Consider the following 25563-nt stretch of genomic DNA (forward strand, 5'->3'; position numbering starts at 1 on the left):
TTGGTTCAAACTGACTTCTTAACTTATCCAAAATATTATGAACCAAGTCTAGAAACACTTTAGACAAGATTTTCACTGAAACACTCAATTGAATTCATTAGTAAACAAGAGATATACTCAGATGCTTTGAGCTCATCAAAATCAAATAGGGTTATGATCAATCACTCCACAATATGCTTATTATGATGTGATTTTAGGTGACTCAGGACCCGTCACCAGGACATGAGAAACTTGGGAGAAAGCGAACCACGGTAAGTAACCTGTCCTAATCTTTTATGGATCATGCATGAAATTTAACCCGTTATACTTGTACTCCAGGTCATGTACCCTAAATTATAAGCTATGAACGGTGAATGTATATGGCATGCTTTAGTATACAAGTAATGATTATATGTGCTTTATGATTTCCATCATGCCTATGAAATAAGTAGATTACATTATATCCTAAGATATGGATTATGAATCATGTATATGAGTGGCATGTGTTAGCCTTATAATTAGTGATTATGCATATATCATGCTGATGTAGATTTCATGATGCATGTAAGATGAATGGAATTACATATCATAATTTTCATTAACATGAGTATAAAGAATGATGATGAATTGCCTCTAGTTATTTGCACATTTTGCAAGGGATACCTAAGGGTTCTCGATGCTACGGGCCGAATGCAACTGAGCCGGCCTTGCCAATGGCCGATAATGACTGAGCCAATCCCGCCAGTGGCCGATTAATAACTGAGCAGGCCCTGCCAGTGATCGATAATGAATTCGCCGTAGCATCCATGAGGTACCACCTATAAGAAGCATTGTCTACGAACTCTTAAGAGCTACTGATCGAATGCAACTAAGCCGGCCTTGCCAGTGGCCGAGAATGACTGAGCCAGCCCCGCCAGTGGCCGCCTAATAATTGAGCTAGCCCCGCCAGTGGCCGAGAATGACTTCGCAGTAGCGTCTAAGAGTATGATCGCGGCATGTCGGTGGCACAATTTTCTATATATATGCATGTTACAAGATTTCTTGATAATGTAGGATACTGATTTATTTACTGTTGCCCAAGGTGACAACCCAAGAGGGGGGGTGAATTGGGTTTTCTAAAAATTATGTTCCCTAATTTTTACTTTGAATAGAATGCAGCGGAATAATAAGATGTTAATTACTTAAGCTCTAGGCAATTACAAGTAAAGCAGTGGAAGATTAAGCTAGAGCAATTATACTATGGCTTTAGGGTGCAATTGATCTAAAACTAACTTATAGTTGTATGATCAATTTTAATCTATGTGTATGGTAAGAATGGAGTGGAAGCTAAGCAAATCACTTATAACTCTATAGAAAACAAAGCTAGAGATATTACACAATCAAGCATGAATGGAAGGCATGAAATACAAGAGATAAGGCATCACAAACACAAGGATGTATAGTGGTTCGGTGCACCCCAGCACCTACATCCACTCCCCAAGACCTCTTGGGAATTTCACTATAATCCCTTAGATTACAGTCGGTTGTTTTACAAGCTCACAACCCAACTTGTTGTTTTGCGAGATCACAACGAACTCGGTCGGTTTTCACAGGCTCACCGACTAGAACCAACCCCGATTGTTTTTCCGGGCTCACAATCAAACCCTTACACGTTGGTTTTACCCTCGGCTCACCAACAAACCTATCTCCGTTGGTTTTTCCCTTTGGCTCACCAACAAACCTTACACCGTTGGTTTTCCCTTTGGCTCACCAACAAACCTTTAACCCCTTGATTCAATCCCTTGATTGAATCAAGTTACAAGATATTAAAACAAAGAATAAAACAAATCAAAGCTTCTTAAACAAGCAAATATGACAATATAAACAAATAGAGTAAAGAGAAGCCCTCAAACGAGTTTTGAAGATGAAGGAGCTCGGCTTCTTCTTTACTTGACCCTCTTCTGATTTGGCACGAAGTAGAGGATCACCGAGGCAGCACACGGATGGAGAGGAAGCTTTGGGATTCACTTGGATGCTCTTCTTCTCTCTATTTTACTTTGAATGGCCCTTTTGTGCTTATGGGAGATTTCCCTTGTAATCTCTTTGGAATCTCTTTCCTAAATGATCTCTCCCACTTCCATGACTTCTCCCCTAGCTCTCTTCTTATTTTTATAGCTTTAGATGGCGTGGAAACAAGAATATAGCCGTTAGAGACAAGAAAAAGAGCCGTTGGACACAGTCTGCACTTCCTGACAATATTACCGTTGGGATCGGAGTCGACTCGTGCGATCAGGAGTCGACTCGCCTGTTGCAGGAGTCGGCTCGTGCTTTACTGGAGACGACTCGGCTACTGTTCCAAATTTGAATTAAAGTGCATGCCTTGACTAGGAGTCGACTCGACTTAACCCGGAGTCGACTCGCCAACATCTGGAGCTGACTTGGCATCTTCGGAGTCGGCTCATCCCATGAATCCAGAGGACATACTTTCTGATTTTCTTCCTTGAGTCGACTCGGATTCTCTTGGAGTCGACTCGGCTCTCAGAGCCCGAAAACTGATCCTCTGCATTTTTGGGGTCGCGCTGCCTTGGAGTCGACTCGAACTGTCTGGGAGCCGACTCGAAACTCAGAGGCAGTAACTTGGTTTTCTGTCTGTTGATGGTCGCGGAGTCTCGGAGTCAACTCGTGCAATGCGGGAGTCGACTCGAATCTCAGAGTCCCAAAAATGCTCTCTGACTTTTTTCTTGTGTTCCGCTGAGAGTCGACTCTTGCTTTCTTTGGAGTCGACCTACCAACCATCGGAGTCGACTCGCGTTCCACTGGAGTCGACTCGAATCTCAGACCCGAAAACTGCTCTCTGACTTTTCTGCCTGTGACTCCTAGGAGTCGACTCATACTTCTCCGGAGTCGACTCATACTTCTCCGGAGTCGACTCGAATTCTACTGGAGTCGACTCGAAGACTGTTCTTTTGAATTTTTCTTTTGATTTTACTCCTCCAATTTGAATCCTTTGAACTTTAAACTTTGGGCCAATAAATTGTAGCTTTCTTCCAACTTGAGAGCTTTGGAGGCCTTCTTGTGTTCTTCCAACTTGCTATGTTCCTTGCAAAATAAATATCTTTCTCCTTGCAACATAAACATTAGTATCTATACTTCAAGATTTTGTGATCATCAAAATCAATCTATGAATCAATCTTTGGGTCATCAATCTCCCCCTTTTTGATGATGACAAAACTTGAGTATATGCAATATAAAAGATATTGATTTCTAGAAGTAATACATAGCTAAGTTGCATGAAGTAGAAAACATATATATTTAAAAACATACTTCATGATAATGCTTTAGATTTAATCAGCTTAACACAATCAACATATTTAAATTTTAAGCTGATTTATATTCAATTCAAAGTAATAAAGCATTCTGAGTATATAGCATATACTTAGATATTTCTCCCCCTTTTTGACAACATCAAAAAGATAGTGAAACATTAAGTACAAAGATCAGAGCAGAACACATCGAGTGTGAATTCACGAGGTTTTTTAATTTGATACCACAGATAGTTTTCTAATCAAGTGTAGGTGGAATCTTCCTTAGGTTAATTCAAGAAGTACCACAAATGATATTCAAGGAAAAATATGAGTGGAAATCTAACCTCTCTTCACTAAGTATGAAAGCTTGTTCATTTAAGACCTTTTGCCCAATCTATTAAGTATTTTAGCAACATGAGAGCAATTGAGCTAATTTTCAGAATATAAGAAAATTTTTTTACAAAAAATTTATATATATATATAACATCATGTTGGATCATTAATTCTTAATGACTTCAAAGTTCTTATATGATAATAAGAGCATTGGGGCACAAATACCAAAATATGAGTTTATGCAATTTTTGATACATCTTTGAGCTCTTTTAAAGACTTTCTTTTATTCCTTTAGAAAATAAGCATAATTTGATACATAAAATAATGAATTTGCACAAAATTGAAGTTCCAAAGAGCAAGCCAATTAGGACTCATTAGTGAGATTCAAAATAGATTTTCTAAGAGATACTCAAGAAAATTTAATACATTGTTCTCCCCCTGTTTCATTAAATTAGAGGCTCTCAAGATTTGTAATTTGGTTCATGAGTGATGCATAAGATATACTAACCAAATAACACGCCTCAAGGTGTATCATAAAGATTTTTGCGGTTAAGTTCCATAATAGCTCTCCTTCTGAAATTTTCTTTCTCCCCCTCAATTGATTATTCCATTTAACAGTTTAGAGTTTGAAGATAATGTTCAATAAAATTGTCAATCTCAAAAATATGTTTTCCATAAGTTTCAGCTTATTTTCATAAGACTCAAGGTATGAGATAAGACAACCTTTATAGAACTCTTCTCAAGGCATAAACTTATAATTAAAGCAAGTATTGCATTATAAGGAGGTTCATCAAAATCAATCCATAAAAATCAAGGTATGCTTCAAATTGAAGTAACTTTAGGATAAGATATCTAAAGCTCCCCCTCAAAAGATGCATACTTCTTTAATCATTTTAAATTGTTGAATTTCAGATTATAGTGATAAACGTGAATAACACTGAAATCCTGTAATATCGAGAATGTAGAGTAATCTAGTATTATTCCAAAATTTGTAGTAATTACTCTTTCTAATCCTTTACGAACAAGTTATGCTTTCTCTTAATCTTAGAGAAAATGTATAGAAATATCAATCAGAAAATGATTCATTTGAAGCTTAGTTTCTTTCAACCGCATTTACATTTTCTTTCTTTTAGAATCATTTGAGTGAGCTGAAATATTTCTAGTTTTAAGATCATTCACTCTATTGATGGAAGTTTTTAATAATGTAGGGGAGAAAAACATATAGATGATCATTGAGGTATATATATTTATAGAACTCAATTTCTTAATCATAGTTTTTCAGCAATGTATACATGAAACACAATAAATCCTTTTAATATCAAAATAAAATCATATATTTAGAAATTTTTGTTTGCAATCAAGATCATCGAAAGACACATCATTTGAACCAATATTAGTATACTTTGAAGATAAGAAATGATATGTTTCGGATGCGTATCGGAGCAATCAACCAAGGCATCAAAATTAATTCTGTTTTTCTTACATTAAGAATTTATTTAAAAATCATATTGAGTTTAAGCTTTTATACAAAATCAAATTCTGAATTTCATAAAGATTTTCAATAGAGGCCTTTTAAGTCATAATTTGAGATATGTATCTTTCACATTGTGGCTCATCTTAAATTATTATGATTGAAAAATACATATTTCAATACCATTAAAGCACTTTCAAAATCTTTGTGTTTAATTTTGAGTTTCGATACAAAATAAAGGATATTTTAACAAGTATTAAGACATTATGTATCAAAGTTAGGCGAGTAGAAAGATAGATCAAAATCAATTTATTTTCCCTAAATAGAGATATTCTTCTCTTCTCCTTTCTACAATTTTATTTAGCTTTCAGATTTTAACACTGATTGTGAATGACAAATCTGAAATTTCTTTTCAATAAAACTAAACAAAAGATGTTATGTAGCAATTCATGCATTCAATCAAATTGTCCAAGTATGAAACATTACAAAATATTGAGAACCTATAAATCAAGACATCATACTATATGCAAAATATATTAAGTGTTAAGTCATGCATTAAAATAATAATAACAAGCATGTCAAGGATCAAAGTCAATTCTTTTCAAATACACTCCCCCTATTTAAATATCATCTTGCATTGACTTCATCCTTATGGTGTGTTTCCAAGTGACTAATAATTAGACTTGATTCTTCTTATATATTTTCATTTACTTTGTCTTTCATTTTCAACTTTCTTATGCTTTATATTCTATTTGCTCCCTATCCGGTGGAGTTGGGAAGGGGCACGAGGTACTACCACTAGCCTCCCTCTTGTGCCGTCCCTAATATGCCCTACACCGAATAGTTGGGTCAAATAGTGCCGGGTACTACCACTAGCCTCCTCATTGGCACCATCCCTATGATGAGCAATATAGAAGGATTAAAATGTTTGCTTCGAATTCTCCCTATTTAAGTGTAATTAATTATGGATTTTATCCCTTCCAAATGTGCCAAATATATTATGCTTGTTTTACTTTTCCTTGAGATTGGAGTATTTGCCTTTGCTTAGATTCTACACCTCTTGAATAATATTCATTTTCTTTTCTTTATCTCTCTCTCTTTTTGTTATTCTCAAGTAATTTACATGAAAGAGCAGAATAAAGAATTAATCTTGTGTATCATATATATGTATATCATGCAAACAACATTTTTATTATGCTCATGGATTCATAACTTCTCACAAGTTATTTTACATCAAACTTTTAAGCATATACTTGTGTATTTTATGGTTATGATATAGGCAAAGAAATCATTTAGTTTAGGCAAACCATGAAACAATTTCTAAGAGCATAAGTCAATCAATATGTATAGAGCCATGATATCAAAAGTTAATAATTAAAGAACTTAATCATGCCATAATAAGACTTAAGTTGTTGACTTTGCTCAAGAAGTATCTAGAATTACCAATCCATTCTGCATTCTTCAGTCAAATACCTACTAGATTTCTTATGTATGAACCTTTGGCTGAAGAAGGTCCTCTCTCTTGTTTGCAAGTGAATGTTTATTGTATCTTACATGGAGATATCCTTCAAGTTGAGATCTCTCATTTTCTTGCTCAAGGATCCTGCATTATTAACAAACTCCTTTTCTTTCTTGAAAGAAAGTCATTGGTTTCTTCAAGATACAAAACATTCATCCAACATATTTTTTTTTTTAACTAGATGACTCAATATAAGATATGACAATAGTTGAATATTGAGTCACTTTACGCCAGAGATTGCCTAAATATAAGCAAGCACATATCACTTGAACTAAAGAGATAGTTTCATTAACCAAGATGGTTCAAGGACAAGTCTGTGAGGCAATAGGAAGTTTTATCAAGGTCAAATCAATTTCTCAAAAACGATTTAGTTTAGATTTTATTTGCTTAAGATAATTATTAATAAGACATGCTAGCTAAGTTTTAATCAACTTATCTTAAACAGTTGTTTCTATCAAAATTCAGATTATGATTTATTTGTTATCAATAAAATATGATTCATTAAACTTAGATTGAAGGCTTGCACAAGTGCACATAATGAGCATACAATCTGGTCTACTAGCTGTATGATAAAATAATTATTCTATCATGCTTCACTACAGCTTTAAAATAATAGATCTACTTTGCTCATCCTTTTCAAATTCTACAAGATGGGGTTATAGACATACCTTCTTCATGCCAATCTTCTATAAGAGTTTTCTTGTGGACTAACTTTGGTCAATGAAGATCCCCTTTCTTGTTTGTCTTAATTTGGAGTTTGAGAGAAGATGTTAATTCATTCATCATACGTATTTCAAACTCACCTTACATGAGCTCAGTAAAATCTTCATATACCTCTTCATTAGTAGAACCAAAAATGATGTCATCAATGCATATTTTGAGCAAATAAGATATCACAAATTCTTCTTTTTGATGTGTAGATTTATCACTATTACTTTATATCAAAAAGGTTACTTAAGCTTTTATATTATGCTTTTGATGCTTGTTCCAAATTATATATTGCTTTATCATATTTGTAATGAGTGTTTTTAAATATGGTGGTTATTTAACATATATCTTCTTTAATAAAGTAAGCATATAGGAGTCCATTCTACACACTCATTTGATAGAATATAAAGCTCATAAAGCAAGCAAATAATAATGGTGATCTTTACTTCTAATCATGCAAGAATCAAGATCTATTTCATCTTCTAAGCAAACAATTTTTCTTCATTATTTCTAAAAAACTCAATTTGGTTATAATTATTAACAAATTTTTAGATTGTTATATGTAAAAGATTAACCATATACATATATAATTTAATTTTAGTATTTTGATAATAAATCAGTAGTCTCATAAAGAATAAGATACCTTGATATTTTTGCACCTAAAAACTTTTCATTGAATACTCTATATGCATTGCTTGATGAATGATATCCAAGGGTAGACATATCTCTATCAGATTTGGCATTATTTTCATAAGAGCATATTAAGCATAACATGTACGACTGAAAAATGTGAAAGATATGCAATGGTTCATTTTCCATTTTTTCAGAAGATCAAAAGGAGTTTTCATCAAAAAAAATAGATCTAATAGAAATCATATGTATGACAAGCAGTGATGATAGCTTTTTTTTTAAAAAATTATTTAAGTAGATGACTATCATACACAATTGTCTTTTTATTTCTTCAAGAATTCTATTAATCCTATTTTACTTATGGTGTCCTTGGTGCTGAAACAATTGTATTCAATATTATTTTCTATGCACAACTTGATAAAAAATTGGTTTTCAAGACTATCCCATGATACTTTTGCAAACCTTTTTCATTTGAACCCTTTTTGTGAGTTTGTGCCAATGCAGAAAATATTTCAATTTACGTGCCAAGAACAAAGCCAGTGTAAGCTTTTGAAAACTTAGTATTGGAAACAACATCATTAGATTTAGAAATTGATTTTGTTTGTTTCCTTAGTTAACATGCATAGCAAGCTTTGACCTTTTAGAAGATAATCTAAGTAAGGCAATGACAAGGTCTTTTGAGATTAAGTACATACTAGCATGAGTTGATTTTATATGCCAAAGATGGTTTCTTTAATCTTGGTATTCATAGTGCATATATTCAAAAGCATACCAAGTACACATTATCATTTAAACAATAATGCCATGGATAAAAACTCTCAATCAAGCATATAGAGAATTCATAGAGTTATTCTTAATAAATTGTTTAATCATTTAGCAACTTATCCAATAGTGAGTAAAGTATACTATAAAATGAAATGATTTGATTATATTTCCAAAAGTATTTTCTATATCACAAAATTGATCAATACTAGCAATTCATATCAAATATTAAAGCAAAAATAATGATGAGATGCAAGGATTACTGATTTCATTATTATTATTATTTCATTTAAAATTACTTTTCATAAGTATATTTTAAGTTTCATTTTTGATGTGTGTCTAGAGCACCCATTTGTATGAAGGTTCTATTTGTTCCATGGGTATCTTGGCACATTTATGTCTACATCCTCATATTTTCATTTTGGGTACCCAAGCTTGCTTGGGTCCTTGAGAGTTAGGACATATGGTTCCTTTTGGAACCCAAATTTGTTTAATTGTAATAACTTTACTACTTGATTTAATTATGTTAGAACGATAGGTAAAGTTGTTATGTCCATTCTTTTCATGTTCGAAATATGTTATCTTATTTAATGGTTTGCTTGATAAATTCAAAACATTTTTCTTTAGGGATTCATTGCTAAGTGAAGGAATCAAGCCAAATTTTGATTTATCAAAATCAGCATGTTGGCTTTCAAATATCATTTTTAATCTTTCTGAACTTACAGTGAACTTGTTAATAGGAGATTTCAGTTGGTCAACTTCTTTACTCAAGTTTTGGTTTGTTTTGATTAAGCTATGATTTTTCTGAATCAATTCTTCTGAATTTAACCTTAAGCTTTTATTTTCAGAATTTAGTTTGTCTTGTATTTCAGCAATAGAATTTCTTTCTTTTGAAATTTGCAAATTTAGCTTTTTAAGATTTTTATTTTTCATAGCTAATTTTCTACATTCACCATACAAATCATGGAAAGCATTTAAAAGTTCATCATAAGAAAATTCTTCATGAAATTCACTAGATTCAGATTTTACTTTATTTTCTAGTGCCATAAAACATAAGTTAGTTACCTCTTGTAGTTCATTGTTGCTTCTAGCTTTCTTGCTTTTTATCTCTTTCTTCCTTTCTTCTTGCTTCCTCTTCTTCTTTGACTTTAGGAAGCTTTTGAATTTTCTTGCTGTTATTTCTTCCTCGAGTCGACTCGAGTTTACTTGGAGTCGACTCGACTGACTTGAGAGTCGACTCGAGATCTTCGGGAGACGTCTCGTTCTCAGAGGCCTAAAAGATGATTCTCTGTCTTTTGAATTATTCTGCCTCGGAGTCGACTCGGGCCTTGTCGGAGTCGACTCGGCTAACTTGGGAGTCGACTCGGAACTACTTGGAGTCGACTCGTTCACAGGGTCTTCAAGACTGTGTCTCTGCCTTTCAGACTGTTCTTCTCTAGGAGTCGACTCGGACAAACTGGGAGTCGACTCGGCTACTGTGGAGGATTCTGCAATCTCATTGTTAGTACGCAATTGAAGCACATGTGAGCTAATCTGAGATTTATCATAAATATTTTCTAAAGTATCCCAGATCTCCTTAGCAGATAAGCATGCAGAAATTTCATTAAACTTCGTTTCATGAATAGCACAATATAATATGTTCATAGCATTAGCATTCAATTGTGCTAAGTCCTTTTCACTAATAGTTTGAGAGAGTGTGTGAAGGTCATTTATTATGATTTTCCATAAATAATAGTTTTGTGATTGAATAAAAATGCGCATGCGTGCTTTCCAATATGTGTAGTCTATGCCATTAAACAGTGGAGGCCTATCAATTAACTGTCCCTCTCCTAGAAAACTATCTATTTGAGTTGTCATGATCTTTGGCTCTTGATCGTGAGATCAACAATTAATCTTGAGCACCTGCTCTGATACCACTTGTTGCCCAAGGTGACAACCCAAGAGGGGGGGTGAATTGGGTTTTCTAAAAATTATGTTCCCTAATTTTTACTTTGAATAGAATGCAGCGGAATAATAAGATGTTAATTACTTAAGCTCTAGGCAATTACAAGTAAAGCAGTGGAAGATTAAGCTAGAGCAATTATACTATGGCTTTAGGGTGCAATTGATCTAAAACTAACTTATAGTTGTATGATCAATTTTAATCTATGTGTATGGTAAGAATGGAGTGGAAGCTAAGCAAATCACTTATAACTCTATAGAAAACAAAGCTAGAGATATTACACAATCAAGCATGAATGGAAGGCATGAAATACAAGAGATAAGGCATCACAAACACAAGGATGTATAGTGGTTCGGTGCACCCCAGCACCTACATCCACTCCCCAAGACCTCTTGGGAATTTCACTATAATCCCTTAGATTACAGTCGGTTGTTTTACAAGCTCACAACCCAACTTGTTGTTTTGCGAGATCACAACGAACTCGGTCGGTTTTCACAGGCTCACCGACTAGAACCAACCCCGATTGTTTTTCCGGGCTCACAATCAAACCCTTACACGTTGGTTTTACCCTCGGCTCACCAACAAACCTATCTCTGTTGGTTTTTCCCTTTGCCTCACCAACAAACCTTACACCGTTGGTTTTCCCTTTGGCTCACCAACAAACCTTTAACCCCTTGATTCAATCCCTTGATTGAATCAAGTTACAAGATATTAAAACAAAGAATAAAACAAATCAAAGCTTCTTAAACAAGCAAATATGACAATATAAACAAATAGAGTAAAGAGAAGCCCTCAAACGAGTTTTGAAGATGAAGGAGCTCGGCTTCTTCTTTACTTGACCCTCTTCTGATTTGGCACGAAGTAGAGGATCACCGAGGCAGCACACGGATGGAGAGGAAGCTTTGGGATTCACTTGGATGCTCTTCTTCTCTCTATTTTACTTTGAATGGCCCTTTTGTGCTTATGGGAGATTTTCCTTGTAATCTCTTTGGAATCTCTTTCCTAAATGATCTCTCCCACTTCCATGACTTCTCCCCTAGCTCTCTTCTTGTTTTTATAGCTTTAGATGGCGTGGAAACAAGAATATAGCCGTTAGAGACAAGAAAAAGAGCCGTTGGACACAGTCTGCACTTCCTGATAATATTACCGTTGGGATCGGAGTCGACTCGTGCGATCAAGAGTCGACTCGCCTGTTGCAGGAGTCGGCTCGTGCTTTACTGGAGACGACTCGGCTACTGTTCCAAATTTGAATTAAAGTGCATGCCTTGACTGGGAGTCGACTCGACTTAACCCGGAGTCGACTCGCCAACATCTGGAGCTGACTTGGCATCTTCGGAGTCGGCTCATCCCATGAATCCAGAGGACATACTTTCTGATTTTCTTCCTTGAGTCGACTCGGATTCTCTTGGAGTCGACTCGGCTCTCAGAGCCCGAAAACTGATCCTCTGCATTTTTGGGGTCGCGCTGCCTTGGAGTCGACTCGAACTGTCTGGGAGCCGACTCGAATCTCAGAGGCAGTAACTTGGTTTTCTGTCTGTTGATGGTCGCGGAGTCTCGGAGTCGACTCGTGCAATGCGGGAGTCGACTCGAATCTCAGAGTCCCAAAAATGCTCTCTAACTTTTTCCTTGTGTTCCGCTGAGAGTCGACTCTTGCTTTCTTTGGAGTCGACCTACCAACCATCGGAGTCGACTCGCGTTCCACTGGAGTCGACTCGAATCTCAGACCCGAAAACTGCTCTCTGACTTTTCTGCCTGTGACTCCTAGGAGTCGACTCATACTTCTCCGGAGTCGACTCATATTTCTCCGGAGTCGACTCGAATTCCACTGGAGTCGACTCGAAGACTGTTCTTTTGAATTTTTCTTTTGATTTTACTCCTCCAATTTGAATCCTTTGAACTTTAAACTTTGGGCCAATAAATTGTAGCTTTCTTCCAACTTAAGAGCTTTGGAGGCCTTCTTGTGTTCTTCCAACTTGCTATGTTCCTTGCAAAATAAATATCTTTCTCCTTGCAACATAAACATTAGTATCTATACTTCAAGGTTTTGTGATCATCAAAATCAATCTATGAATCAATCTTTGGGTCATCATTTACTCAGCATGAATATTTTATTATAATGATTTATTGAGTAGTATACATGTCATCTTCTCGAACCTTGATTAAATATGATCAGTATGGTGGTTGATCCGATAAGATTATGCAGGACCACTTACTGAGTTGTGTAGCTCTACCCGTGCATTTATTTATTTTTTTTAGATCCCCACCAATGACCGCTGCTAGGAGCATTTTTCTTTTGTAACAGGGCTTCCTTATTTTGGGTGATATGAACATATTTGTGTACATAAACTGTGTAGAAGCTCTGTACCTTATATGAACCAGTATGTTGTAATACCTACATTTTGATATATGTAAGTTTGACTGCTTTTGACTATCTGTTGACCATGTACGAGGCTGCGTGCTATTGTGGGCAGTAGTCGGCAATAGCACGGCCGTGTCACGGATCCGAATCCGGGGCGTGACAAGATGGATGACCCATTTGGGGGGCAACATGTAGTTATCTTTCCCCCCCAGCCGATGAGAGGGTTATCGACCCAGAGAATGCCATCCTAACTGGGTAGGTATCGGCGAAGGAGATTCAGGAGGCCTTGTGGTCTAGATTCTTCTTTTTGAGGTACTAGACATTCATCCACCATGAGGTGGTTGTGCTATTCAACAGCTCTTTGCCTCTAGAGTGATGCCTGATGCTTGGAGGAAGACCTTCATCACCCATGTCTCGAAGAGCCAGGATGCATGCGAGCCTAGTCAATACTGTCCGATTAGCCTATGTACTACTCTGTCCAAGGTCCTTGCAAAGATGATGGTGATCAGAATGAAGCCTATTCTATCTCAACTAATCAGCCTAGAGAAGAGGGTGTTGGGGGAATCGAAGCATCACTGACAACATCCTTATGGCCTAGGAGTTTATGCATAACCTTCAGAAGGTCGGAAGCCACCGGAGCTTTATGGCGGTCAAGCTTGATATGAAAAGAGCCTACGACCATATGAGTTGGGACTTTCTGGTGCATGCCTTGGAGAGCACTGAATTTCATAGGATATGGATTAGTTGGATCTTAGGCTGTGTGAGGGCCCCTTCCTTTGCCACCCTAGTTGAAGGCACACCAACGGATTTCTTTGCCTCGGTAGTGGGCTTGCGTCAAGGCTACATCCTATCCCCCCATATCTGTTTATCATCTGTGATAATGTTTTGTCCAGATCCCTCCACGATGCTACCATGAACCAGGCTTTGGGTGCTTACTAGCTTGGCAGGGTGACACTGGTAAAGTCTGTACTTAGTTCTATCCTAATCTTTCTTATGTCTCATGCTGCCCTCATGGAAAGGAAAGCTTGAGCAACTATTCTGAAACTTCTTGTGGGGGACCGGGGTGGAGCAAGCAATGTGCATTTGTTTGCCAAGGAAGCTATCTGCAAACTCCTGTGTGATGGTGGTTTGGGAGTGCAATCCCTGATGATTAGACAAGAGTCCCTAATAGCTAGGCATGTTGTGAGGTTCTTGTTGGAACCAGACTGCTTGTAGAGCTCTGTTGTGAGGGCCAAATATGGCCCATGGGCATCACCTGTTGCTTTTCGGGATGTGGACAGCTGCCACAACCAGCAGCAACCCATCGGATGTTACCGAAAAAATGCGAAAAATGGTAAAGAGCCGGCTGCTACATCTCCGCATCCAGAACCAACTGCCACAATTGGATCCCCGTTTTTTGCCATTTTTTAAAACAATCTTGCTAATAGATGGGGGAGGGGAGAGAGGGGGCAGACTTGTGGGACTTTTCTTTCCCTTTTTTTGAATCTCTCGGCAAATCCAGAATAGCAATTTTTTTGGGGGATAAGCTGTTTCTAACCGAAGCATTTTCTTCCTATAAAAAGAGCTTTCAAAAAAAAAAATGCTAAGCATGATCCACCTTCGATTTTGATTTTAATTCCGCAATAGAGTACTTCAAAAAAAAATAATGCAAATCTCTGCTTATGGATCGTGTTAGTTATATTTTTTTCCTAAACAAAGTCAGTTCTTTCTGATAATGTATTAGAAAATAAAAGAAAGTTATTTTTTAACAAAATTTCTTCTTCATACCCTCGAAATTTTTTTCCTACGTGGAAGCCACCTGCTGATGTGGTTTGCCTAGGGACTTGAGGGGAGAGCAAATTCCCATACCTAGTGCCCCTCCATAACTGCTTTCTTTTGCACTCTTTTTCTTTTCTTGTGCAGAGCTTCCCGCAGCCCATGGGATGTGGAAGGCTGTTATCTAGTAGGAGGCGCGGCCCAATGCATTTGGAGGCCTAGGACGAACTCACTAAATGAAATCTTTTTTTAAATAATAATAATAATAATAATAAATTTTTAATAAGTATAAAATAGTTTAAAAATTTATTTAAAAATAATCCGTCTAGCTTTTTGAGATACAAAATTATAAAAGAAAAAAATAGAAGAGAAAAATTGTAACAAAATTATAGAAATTGTACCAAATTAATGGGAATTAAACGCTGGATGTTGAAAATATAATCAAACAACAAAGAAAAATTAGAAGAATCACACCGTATGTCGTGCCACTAACTCACTGTCACTGTATCACAGACTGACAGACTCAGTCTCACAGACAGTGAGACAGACGTGAGGCGGTGAGGGGACGGCTGGGCCCGCCGGGGTCACGGGAGTACGAGAGCCAGGGCCGGGGAGGGAGGCGAGGAGGTCACGGCCTCACGAGAGCCAGGGCCGGGGGCGAGGAGCGGAGGAGGTCACGGGAGTGACGGCCTGACAGGGTCACGGGAGCCGGGCCGGGGAGGGAGGCGACTGGCAAGGAGGTGGAGCCATGGTGGTCACTGCGGCACTGCTTCACTGGTCACGGCCCACGGGAGGCGGGAGCCGGGGGCCGGGGGCTGGGGGCCCGGGAGGGAGGCGAGGAGGTCGTAGCCTCGCAGGATCGCCGGGATGCCGGGGAGGCGGGGGCCGGGGAGGCGCTCAGGCGGAGGAGACGACCTCGCCGGCTCATTGGATTGAGCCGGATGGGCCGACGGGGTCACGGCCTCATGGGAGCCGAGGGCCTGGGAGGGAGGCGAGGAGGTCGCGGGCGGCGGGACCGCCTGGATGCCGGGGAGGCAGGGACCGTCGCGGGATGCCGGGGCCCGGGGAGGCGGGGAGGCAGACTGGCGGAGGCACGGGCCGCGAAGCCGCGGAGGAGATGACCCAGCCGCAGTCACGGAACAGAATAGAAGAGATTGAGGAGTGGAGGAGGAGTGGAGCACGATGAGGATTTTAAAGAGAGCCAGAGAGGAATGATGGGCGATGGGCGATGGGAATATGGGATCAGGATTGAGGAGTGGAGCACCCATGTCTTGTCGAGGTAGCCGTTGGCTCCTACGGCCTTACCTCTGCTCTATGGATACTGTAGCTAGGAGCGGGAGTTGGAGGCTAGGAGCCTAGGATGCCATTGCGCATGGGCCTTCTCTCGAGCCGGGGCCTTGGGCGACCGTCTAGGTTGCCTAAGGCTTGGGCCGCCCTTGTCTAGCAGCAACCCTCCTGTACAAAATAGGAAGTGGGGTATATCTAATCCGAGCCACCAAAAAAGGCACGGCGACAATTCCCAACGTGGGTTCCTAAGGGGTTGCCACATACAGCGTACTTCTGCATATAACAGTATATTAATTTGTTATCCATATGGACCTAGCATCTTGTTTTTGACTTCTGTCTCCTTTGAATATCCGGTGATTAAGACCGCACAGCAAAAAGGATAGGAGCCTACCAAAGAGGCTCTAACCCATTTATCCCAACCATCCAAACAAAAATTGCTATATGTTTTAAATAAATGGCAATATCGGCTTATGAGGCGAGGAAATTCTACTTATCCCCTCCCATTCTTTAAGTACATTTTTTTCCTTCCTTTATTTGACCTTCCTTCAGCTAATCAGTCCTTTTTGTGACCTTCCTTCAGCCAGTTAGCCAGTCAATATCAGGTATGCCCTAATATCAATAACTTTTTCATTTTGCGGCACTTATTATTATTATTATTATTATTATTATTATTATTATTATTATTATATATTCTTAGCCTCTTAGGCATTTTGGATGCATCCAGGGGTGGGCTTAAATTCGATAGGCTCTAATCTCAACGGCCTCCTTATTTTAGAATACCCATTATTATTATTATTATTATTATTATTATTCAATCCAGCGTGATATTATTACTATTCCGATCCAACGGTCACATGCCACAGGCTATCTATGCTGTCAGGGAGTAGGCGTGTTCCACTGCAACCGGCATGTGGCTGTAGGCAAACCGGACATGCGTCGCCCGCAAGCTTTCTTTGGATCGCCCTTCAAGGAGAGGATAGATATTCTCACAGAAGATCACAATGTTATAGGATTCTTGATCTAATCCTACAATGGAGGAGGCAATACTATCAACAAGACCAAAACTGCTGTGAGCCTTCTCACTGGTTCAACATTCTTGCAAATTGCTAGCAACCAAATCAAATGTAGATGGACACAATGATGGGGGCAATCATCTAGAAGCTCTGTTGAAGAGTAATTGTTGCAGAAGTGTCCTACCAGCAGATGGACCGCCGGTTGGCAAAGAGCTGCTGAAGGAAAGGCCAAAGGTGCCAGGGGATGAGGATGGATGACACAGGGGACTCTCCCAAGATCCCAGCAGCTACTGAGACAGAAGACTGCACCAACTCTACCTTGGGCCTCCTTTCGCTGGACTTCGAACCACGTCTAGGTCTCTCACAGCAGCTAAATATTCTGTCCTACTGTCTCTGAAGACTTTTCTATCAACCCAGGAAAACCTCCCACCTTTTGTCTCAGAGGTCTCCCCTTCATCCGCCATGGAATTCTCCTCTGAAATCATTACTGAAACTGCCTCTTCTGCCATCCATCAATGATATCGATGTCTTGAATCATCAGAAGTCTGAATTTTCAAAGTTTCTTCTCTATATATAATAGAGGCAAAAAAAGAACAAGGAGTCAGGATCCACCTATGGCTGCATCTTGCGTGTATTACAGTTCACCAACTCCATTGGCTGAGCTCAAAATGATTCATCCATATGGGAAATCCATTTATGCCTCGAGCCCTTACTAGTATAGGTATCACATAGAAAGAAAGGTGGCCAAATTGTTACCGCACATTTCGATCAAGATGAGCAATAAAACGAAGCACATAAATATAAGATCTTTTTATAAGTAAGGAGATCCAAAACACATGCGTTTTATTTACAAGCACACGACTGTAGCACCTGATATCCAAGACTTGCATATTTTCAAGCTAACGATCCTATTCAATCATGATAGGAGTGTCAGAACTGCAGCCACTTTCAGCAATTTCTCTTGGGATGTCTCCTCGGAGAATTCGAACTTGAAACTTCAAGTTCTTATCGTCCATTAGTTCAAGAACGCAAGCATCTCCAACCTTTAGATTGTTGTCGACTGCAAAATGTTTCCATCCACTATCAAATCTTTTCAAGTTTCGATCACCGTAGTATCTCATCTCCCAGGTCTTGTTTCGGTAACAGAGGACTGCAGGAATGCAGGCAGATGGAAGTAGCGTCCAGAAATTCTTTGGAATCGTCTATGCAAGAAAACCAAGAAATAAGATGAGATGTACTGAGTCTAATTGGCCCTTAAAGAAACAGCCCATTAGAAAGAATGCCACATAACTGGGAACCATTCCAAGATATGGGTTCTGTCAAGTCAGATCCAGTGTCCTTCTGGTTTGTGGTTTGATTTGATATGAAACCCATCAATTAATATAGAAATAAAAGTTGTCTCAATTTGTTCTATAGATATATTTTTATAATCAAAAATCACAAGAGCACCTGACGATATTAATAGCTGGTTCAAAGTCATTTGTCATAGCCATTTTTCAAGTCATAAAAGGGGGAGGGTGGGAGGGACTCGTTGTATGGGTTCCAATTGCTGATATCAAACAAGTGTCAAATATATCAAGTTCAATCATGTTTTGGAAAACTTGCAGCAAGATATTACAAGAAATGTTGGAAAGGCAAAGGTTTAAAATAATTTTGATATGATGGTTGTAAAATATCAAAAGTAATTACCATTTGAAAGGGGGCCTGCACTTGAGACTTTGTCATAACGCATGCAAAATAGGGCTTTCCTGAAAGTGGGACAGTTCCATCCTTTTCATCAATTGTAGCAGGATCTGATGGACTTGAGAAGGGGGCAAAATGTCCAACTTTATTATCTCCATTCTTGCTGCTTTTGGATAGCGGGCATAGATCTGCATTGTCATTCTTCATATAATAAATGTGGGAAAGAAAACTCTTTAAAAAAATGGATTAGTTAAACTGCTACAGCCAAATTAATAAGCAGAAAGATTGTATAAGCTCATCTCAAATTCTTAAATATATTTATATTCTAGTTAACGGTCTCCTTCTTACGAAAAATCATTTCGTTGGTTTCACTGGAGATACAACTAACAAATCAGAAATTGGTACAAGATATCAAGTGAAGATAGGGATGTTTACTGGCACGATTAGTTGATTCTTGGGAGGAGAGACTGCGTGCCGCCACAGGAGTTTTGCAGTGTCGGCGGTGAGTATTGGAACTGCATACTGAATGGTCTGTCTGAAAAGAATAGTTGAAGGGTCAATTTAAAATGATTCAAATTCAGAAAATGTTGTAGCAAAAACAATTAGTAGCAGCATATAATCTCAAACAAATACTCGCTAATATCACTTTTTGTTTCTCTAATAATAAGTATTAGAAAGTACATTTGTAAATATGAAGTCCATGTCCATGTTTATGTTCAAGTATAACTTTTTGAAGGGGATGAATTTATAGATATGTGTAACATGAGCATGTGCAGAAGTTTCTGTTATTTAAATCAGACGTTCAAGCTTTTTAATATTTGTGCTAGTAGAATATCAGAGATACCGATCTTAAAATCTGTTCTCTCTCTCTCCCTTCCCCCAACCCCACCCCCCCCCCCCCAAAAAAAAAAAAACAGAAAAAACCCTTCATGCACACAATCTCCATATATTATAAAAATTGCCTATTTCCTCTTTGAACTAAATCTCCCTCGATCCTACTTGCCGGGTGTATCAAGAATACTAGCATTGTTATAAAAGAAAGAAAAAATGCTAGCATTGTGTTCTTTTTCCTTTTTTGGGGGGGATTGTGGAGGGAGGGGGGTTGTACTGGGGGCTTTCTGCCAAAGTATTTGCACTAGTTGCAATAAATGCTTATTGTTTATCAAAATGTTTGAATCAAGAAACACATGTCGATACAAAAAGATGGTAAAAGATTACAAGATGAATCAAAAACCAAATATTCGTTGTCATTGCCAAATTTTTCCAACATGGTTATGATTTACTGGACAATCTATTTCCGTAAACTTACATTCTGACATATGATGTAAATTGCAGTCTTCAGTCAATGATTCAAACAAGTTGATTCCATGCCTATCCATCAGATTTCCTACATTTTTGCTGTATGTAGAATCCATGATATATGTGAGGCAGCGTATTGTATGTATTTTCTGAAATGGTATGATTTAGGCCTCTTAAGAAATGCATATCAGCTTTAGCATGGTACGAACCAGATAGGATATGGTCTGTCAAGTTCTAATTGCATTTCAAGGAGAATATGCATTTGCAAAAAAAAAAAGAAGATACTTTGCTACTTGGTACCAAACAACCAAAACAAAAAAAGACACACTGCTAGGTTAAGGTAATTTGGTGAAATGTCACAAAGAAATTTTAAATTATCTATACGAACAGTGAAGAGTTGCTAAATATTTTTTTTGAATAGAGCACATAACAACAAACATTAATGCTTTTCCAACATCCAAGCAATGCAATTCTTCATCGATTGTCTTTCTCAGCAAGGAAATTGCATCTGTTGACTGGTTACAAGTCTGTATCCTACCATAAGATCTTTCCTCAAGAGTTTGCAGTTGCAATGTAGAGACTTATCCCTCAGGGTATTCATGCAATTTATAAAATTGTCACTAAGAGCTCCTATAAGAAACAGCAGCATTCTCAATTTTCCTTCAATATACTTTAAAAATTGAAGTGTGAAAGTGGTATGACAGAGGAACCACCTAAATAGAGGGGTTTCTAAGACTGCAGAGATGAGGAATGTTACAATATGCATGGTTGCATCAATGAATTGTATACATTTTCTGTCAAAACATGTAACTGTAACCAGCTATTTTTCATTGAAAATAGCAGCTTTCCATGTAACCCTAAACTTAACCACTCACCCTACAAATAAATAAAGAAAGGACTCCAACAAGCCTTCTCCCAAATCTGAACATGCCTTAATCCATCTAAATAGCTACTTGGTGAAGAAAGGCATGATTCATCAAAGTTCGAGGCATCTTATAACTGGCTCTCAACTTGACATCAACTCTAACCGGTGCCAAGTTTGCATGAAGGCAAGTCTGGGAAAGAGAAGGTGATGCAATGAAATTTAAAGAACATTTCACTAATAAGTAACCTACCATATGATTTACACATTTCAAGCACCTACAACAGGGGACCAATCCCCTAAGTTTACCAAATTTTAACTTCTAGTTGTTCAAATGAAAAGAGGATAGAAGGTTGGATATTGTAAAGTGCATGATTTCTGAGGCACAGCATACATGCCAACGAGTCAGAGTGAGCTACAGTCCCCAAATGCCTTGCATATTAACAAAAAGATAAAGCTTAAATGATTATTCCATATAAGTTAGACCCTAAATTAACTAATAGGTTATTCATACATTTATATTCTTTAATATCTAATAGCTCTTTAAGAAATAAAAATTTTCAAAAGTTTAATGAATAAATATCTCTAATATCAATAAACACTTATTTTATTGAGACGACCTAGTAGTCAGGTTTAGATTCCTAATTCCTGGATACATAATGCATGCTTCCATATGAATGTACACATTTTTTTGTGTACCTTATGCACAATAAATCTCTCCTTACACTTGTATATGTCAAACATGAGCTTGTGCTTTTAGTTTTATATGTAGCATGCCTCTAAAACTATTCAGGTACCTTAAAGCTAATAAAAATATTAAACTAGAAGTTGTAACAAACCTCCATGTCCTCCCTTTTCCCACCCAACATCAATTAAAAGAAATAACTATTCCCATTTCCCTTTACATTCACCCTCTCCCAATAGTAAAACATAGAGGCAGCAGATCAATGCACGTCCAGGGCTACAACTTTGACGGTGCATTGATCAGAATTAAGTTTGTTTCTGAATAATACATAATCAGCTGTAGTGGTTTTACTGAGTTGGGTCTACATTTATCAACCAGCACAGAAATAACTAAACTATTTTTAATCAGGCCTTTAGTAATTAATCATAAATCCCATAACACATGCCTGACTTGGTTTGAGATTGAGCTGTAGGCTTAGGACCATAAATCGATCAGGAGTCCAGATTTATGATTCAGGACATCAAAATCAGACGACATGCCATCGCCATTTGCACATTTGCTCATTATGTCTCAAACCTGAGCGCTAAATAGCAAATTTTGTTTCAGTTATTGGCTCAATGAATAAGTAATAACCTCTAACAGCGAACATATTTTTCTTTCTTCCTCGGTTATAAGTCATTGAAGAATTCCACATAAGAATGAAAATAACTGCTCCGATAATGGGAGATGCTACCTTCCAGCAAGAATATCGTATAAACAATGTCCATAACAAGTAATTCATTGAAATGTATTGTAGCAATGAAAATATCAATGGCTTTGCATGGTCTTATAGAAAGAGACCTACTAAAGCCAGAGAGGATCCCATTTTAACCAAGTGACAATATTAATACTGTTTATTGTAACAAGACTTGCAACTATTAATCCTTTAGGTGAAGTTATGCATCATAAAATAACTCTTTGGCACATTAACCATGATTGAACATAAAAAGTGTTCCATCTTACTGTTAATCAGATTTACATGAAGCTAAGATTTTCACAAGACCTCTCCAAGCAATCAAAACATTCTGAGAATGCACCCTTTGAGGTTGTATCTTTTGTTGCATTGCTAGATAATTTAAAGCATGCCAATTTTGTCGACAACTTGTGTTGACCACATGAATGGAAACAGTTTTCAATACCATGTATTTACATAAGGTACCAAACAAGAGAGTTCAAAAACTTCTGTTTGGCTTGTGAAAGAGTATCTTTTGAGTACCACATATTTGAAAAGTTCCAGAAAAATGTAAAAGTGATGGTTCTTTAACAGAAATAAGAAGTTGAGAAATTTAAATTGCTCTTGAGTTCAAGTACAAAATGTATATCCATGTTCAGTTTTCTAATGCAGTTGTCACTGTGGCAGGAAGTCAAGGCCTGTTCCAAGATGATAGCCTCATTCTTTAGCCACAGCCTGAAGGAAAGAAAATTAATGTGCAAGTGAAATCAAGAGAAATATATTCAAGGAGGCAGAATCCCGCAAGAGCAAACTGAGAGATCCACACACAGTATGATGTTCTGATTTGTTAGTTCTTCTGAACTCTTACTCATTCAGGAGTTTCTTCTAGGTTCCATAGTCCGGCACATATTTGAATAATTGGGAAAGTGAGAACAACTTTACCATTCTCTCCTAACATATTGATAATACACTTTTCGCTAGAAATAACAAGAGGCTGACAAAATGTGACACAAAGTGTTGGTCGAACTCGAATTGAAATGAAGAGCATAACTACATCGTTGAAGCTTCAATTCTTCTGTTAGGAAAGAAAATTAAAGAAAAAACTATACTTTTATGTCAAGGTAAAAATAAAATAAAAGAAGATGATACTTAACATATATTAAATAAAAAAAATACCAAGCAAGTTCAGCTAACATTGCTGAAGAACAAAATTAACTAGATCCATGTGTCTACCAAATAATAAAGAAACATAATACATAAATATCATCCCTCATGCTCAAGCCATTGGAATTAAAAGTTACAATGTGCGAATGTTCAACTTAAGTTATGCTGTTGAGCTCAAAGCCGGCTTTGATCTTCTAAAGGGGCCATCGGATGACAATTTCGGCATGAAGCAAAGAGAATTTGGTCCTGATGTTGATAGTTTAAAAGTGAATGAATAATTTGATATGGATATTGCTGGAAATCATAGTGACAGAAAAACCAACTGCTTTGTTTAGCCTTTTGTCTCCAAGAAATAACTGCAGTTTAAGAGATAAAACAAGAATATGTTGCTAGATACACCATAGAAGTGGGACATAGCGAAGAACTTGATAGCAACTTAGGATGTCTGGAGTACTCAGCAAATATACCATGGAAGTGAGATATAAGCTAGATACTATCATATCTAAGATGCAGCACAAGGGTAAGAAGTAGACATATATACATTCTTAAAAAATTTGACTACTTTTGCTTCTTCTTTGGGGCATTAATCTTAGCTTAAGATCCTCAAGGTTTTCCGATCCAAGTTTGCAGTCCAGCCATTGCCACAAAAAATTAGGTTTAAGAAAACATGTCTTGAGAAGAAAAAAAAAAAAACACTGTCCCACAAATCATCCATTCCCCATTAAAACACAAAATCAATTCAAAAAAAAAAAAAAACCCTAACATGAAATAACAGCAAGAAATGAACGAGAATATGATGGAAAATGTGTTTGAGATTCATCAGGAGCAGAGCTCACCATTGGGATCGAGAAAGAAGCACGGCGCCACAAAATATTGCGAGTGCGTGTGGCTCCCGGGGCCTCCGAGCTCGGCGCTGTAAAAATGTGCTAGATTTTAGCGCACCCTCGGCAGAGAGGAATTTCTTGACCGCTGGCTTTGGACCGCACCGGGTTTACTTAAAACCATTCCCACGAGAACATCTGCTTTATAGCGAGGTGATATTTGGTTTGCTAAAATGGGAATCTGGAATAATATGATTTAGCCATTTAGATCCATTCTTGCGTACTCGTTTGCATGTAAAATGTCATTGGCAAGCGACCAGAATGAGAATTGAAATCGAAATTGAAATGGATTAGAATAGAAATCCTAGTGGTTCATAATCGAAATCAGAATCAGAATAAAATTTAGAATATTTCTATTCCCACAAAAAATTTGAATGGAAATAAAACTTTGCCTAACCAAATCGTTGGGTTCTTATTCTAGAGTCGAACCATCCCCAGCTAAATATGCCATAAGGTTTTTAATATATATAAAAATACAAAACAAAAACTATGGAAGGGTTCTATATTTTTTACTATTAAATATTAGACATCTGCCTAATAGTAATATAAAAACATATTTTATTATATTTATTAAATTAGAATATACTTATTATTACATGGATCTCAATCTTGAGAACTACCTCGAACTGAGTCTAGACTATACCATCCTAACACTTGAGATGGCTTCACTAGGAAGCCCATGTTTTATGTTTTATTTTGCATCACTTGTTGTTTATGATGGATGTTTAAAATATTTTTTAGTCAAGCAAATGGCAAAAATTAAAAGGAAAGGAAAAGGATGGGGAAGTATTAGCAAGAATTATTTCTTACAATTGCAGTCCAAGAATCAAGATGACTAAAGAATCTTGAATATCAATTCAAAAATATTTCTTATCGGCAAGAATCAGACGGCCCAAAAATCAAAGAGAATCAAGATGACCAAGAGATTTTTGTATTTATATATTATGTAATAATTTAAAAATATTCCTTATCAGCAAGAGTAATACTTTCCAAGAATCATAGAGAATCAAGATTCTTGTATATTGTGCAATTATTTAAAAATATTACTTAATCTAGGAAAGCATACTTTATTTGTGAACTATTCTTTATTTGTAATCCTATGCACTATAAAGTTTCAAGGAATGGATGAATGGATGAATTATGTGCAGCCTTTTTCTGCAAACATTTTACTCAATAACTCCTTTCGCTTTAATTTCCATGCAGTATCAGAGCCCTTTGCATAAATAAGCCAACAA

At 37.3% G+C, this 25563-nt stretch overlaps 1 protein-coding gene across 1 annotated transcript; it reads right to left on the minus strand.

Moving 5' to 3' along the window:
- Nucleotides 1–17816: 17816 nt before the first annotated feature.
- LOC120104739 (B3 domain-containing protein Os04g0386900-like) lies at nucleotides 17817–24627 on the minus strand. Its single transcript, XM_039116414.1, has 4 exons — nucleotides 24284–24627; nucleotides 19161–19260; nucleotides 18732–18913; nucleotides 17817–18244 (listed from the first exon to the last, which is right to left on the minus strand). The coding sequence occupies exons 1-4, from the start codon at nucleotides 24284–24286 to the stop codon at nucleotides 17951–17953; spliced, it is 579 nt and encodes a 192-aa protein (XP_038972342.1). The 5' UTR covers nucleotides 24287–24627; the 3' UTR covers nucleotides 17817–17950.
- Between the last annotated feature and the right edge of the window lie 936 nt (nucleotides 24628–25563).

Source organism: Phoenix dactylifera, unplaced genomic scaffold, assembly GCF_009389715.1.
Source record: "Phoenix dactylifera cultivar Barhee BC4 unplaced genomic scaffold, palm_55x_up_171113_PBpolish2nd_filt_p 000090F, whole genome shotgun sequence".
Classification (NCBI taxonomy): Eukaryota; Viridiplantae; Streptophyta; class Magnoliopsida; order Arecales; family Arecaceae; genus Phoenix; species Phoenix dactylifera.

Coding starts and splice junctions, on each gene's coding strand:
- LOC120104739 (XM_039116414.1), bottom strand. Junction 18,914..19,160: donor AGAATCAACTAATCGTGCCA/GTAAACATCCCT, acceptor ATGACAATGCAG/ATCTATGCCCGCTATCCAAA. Junction 18,245..18,731: donor TGCAGGCCCCCTTTCAAATG/GTAATTACTTTT, acceptor TTTCTTGCATAG/ACGATTCCAAAGAATTTCTG.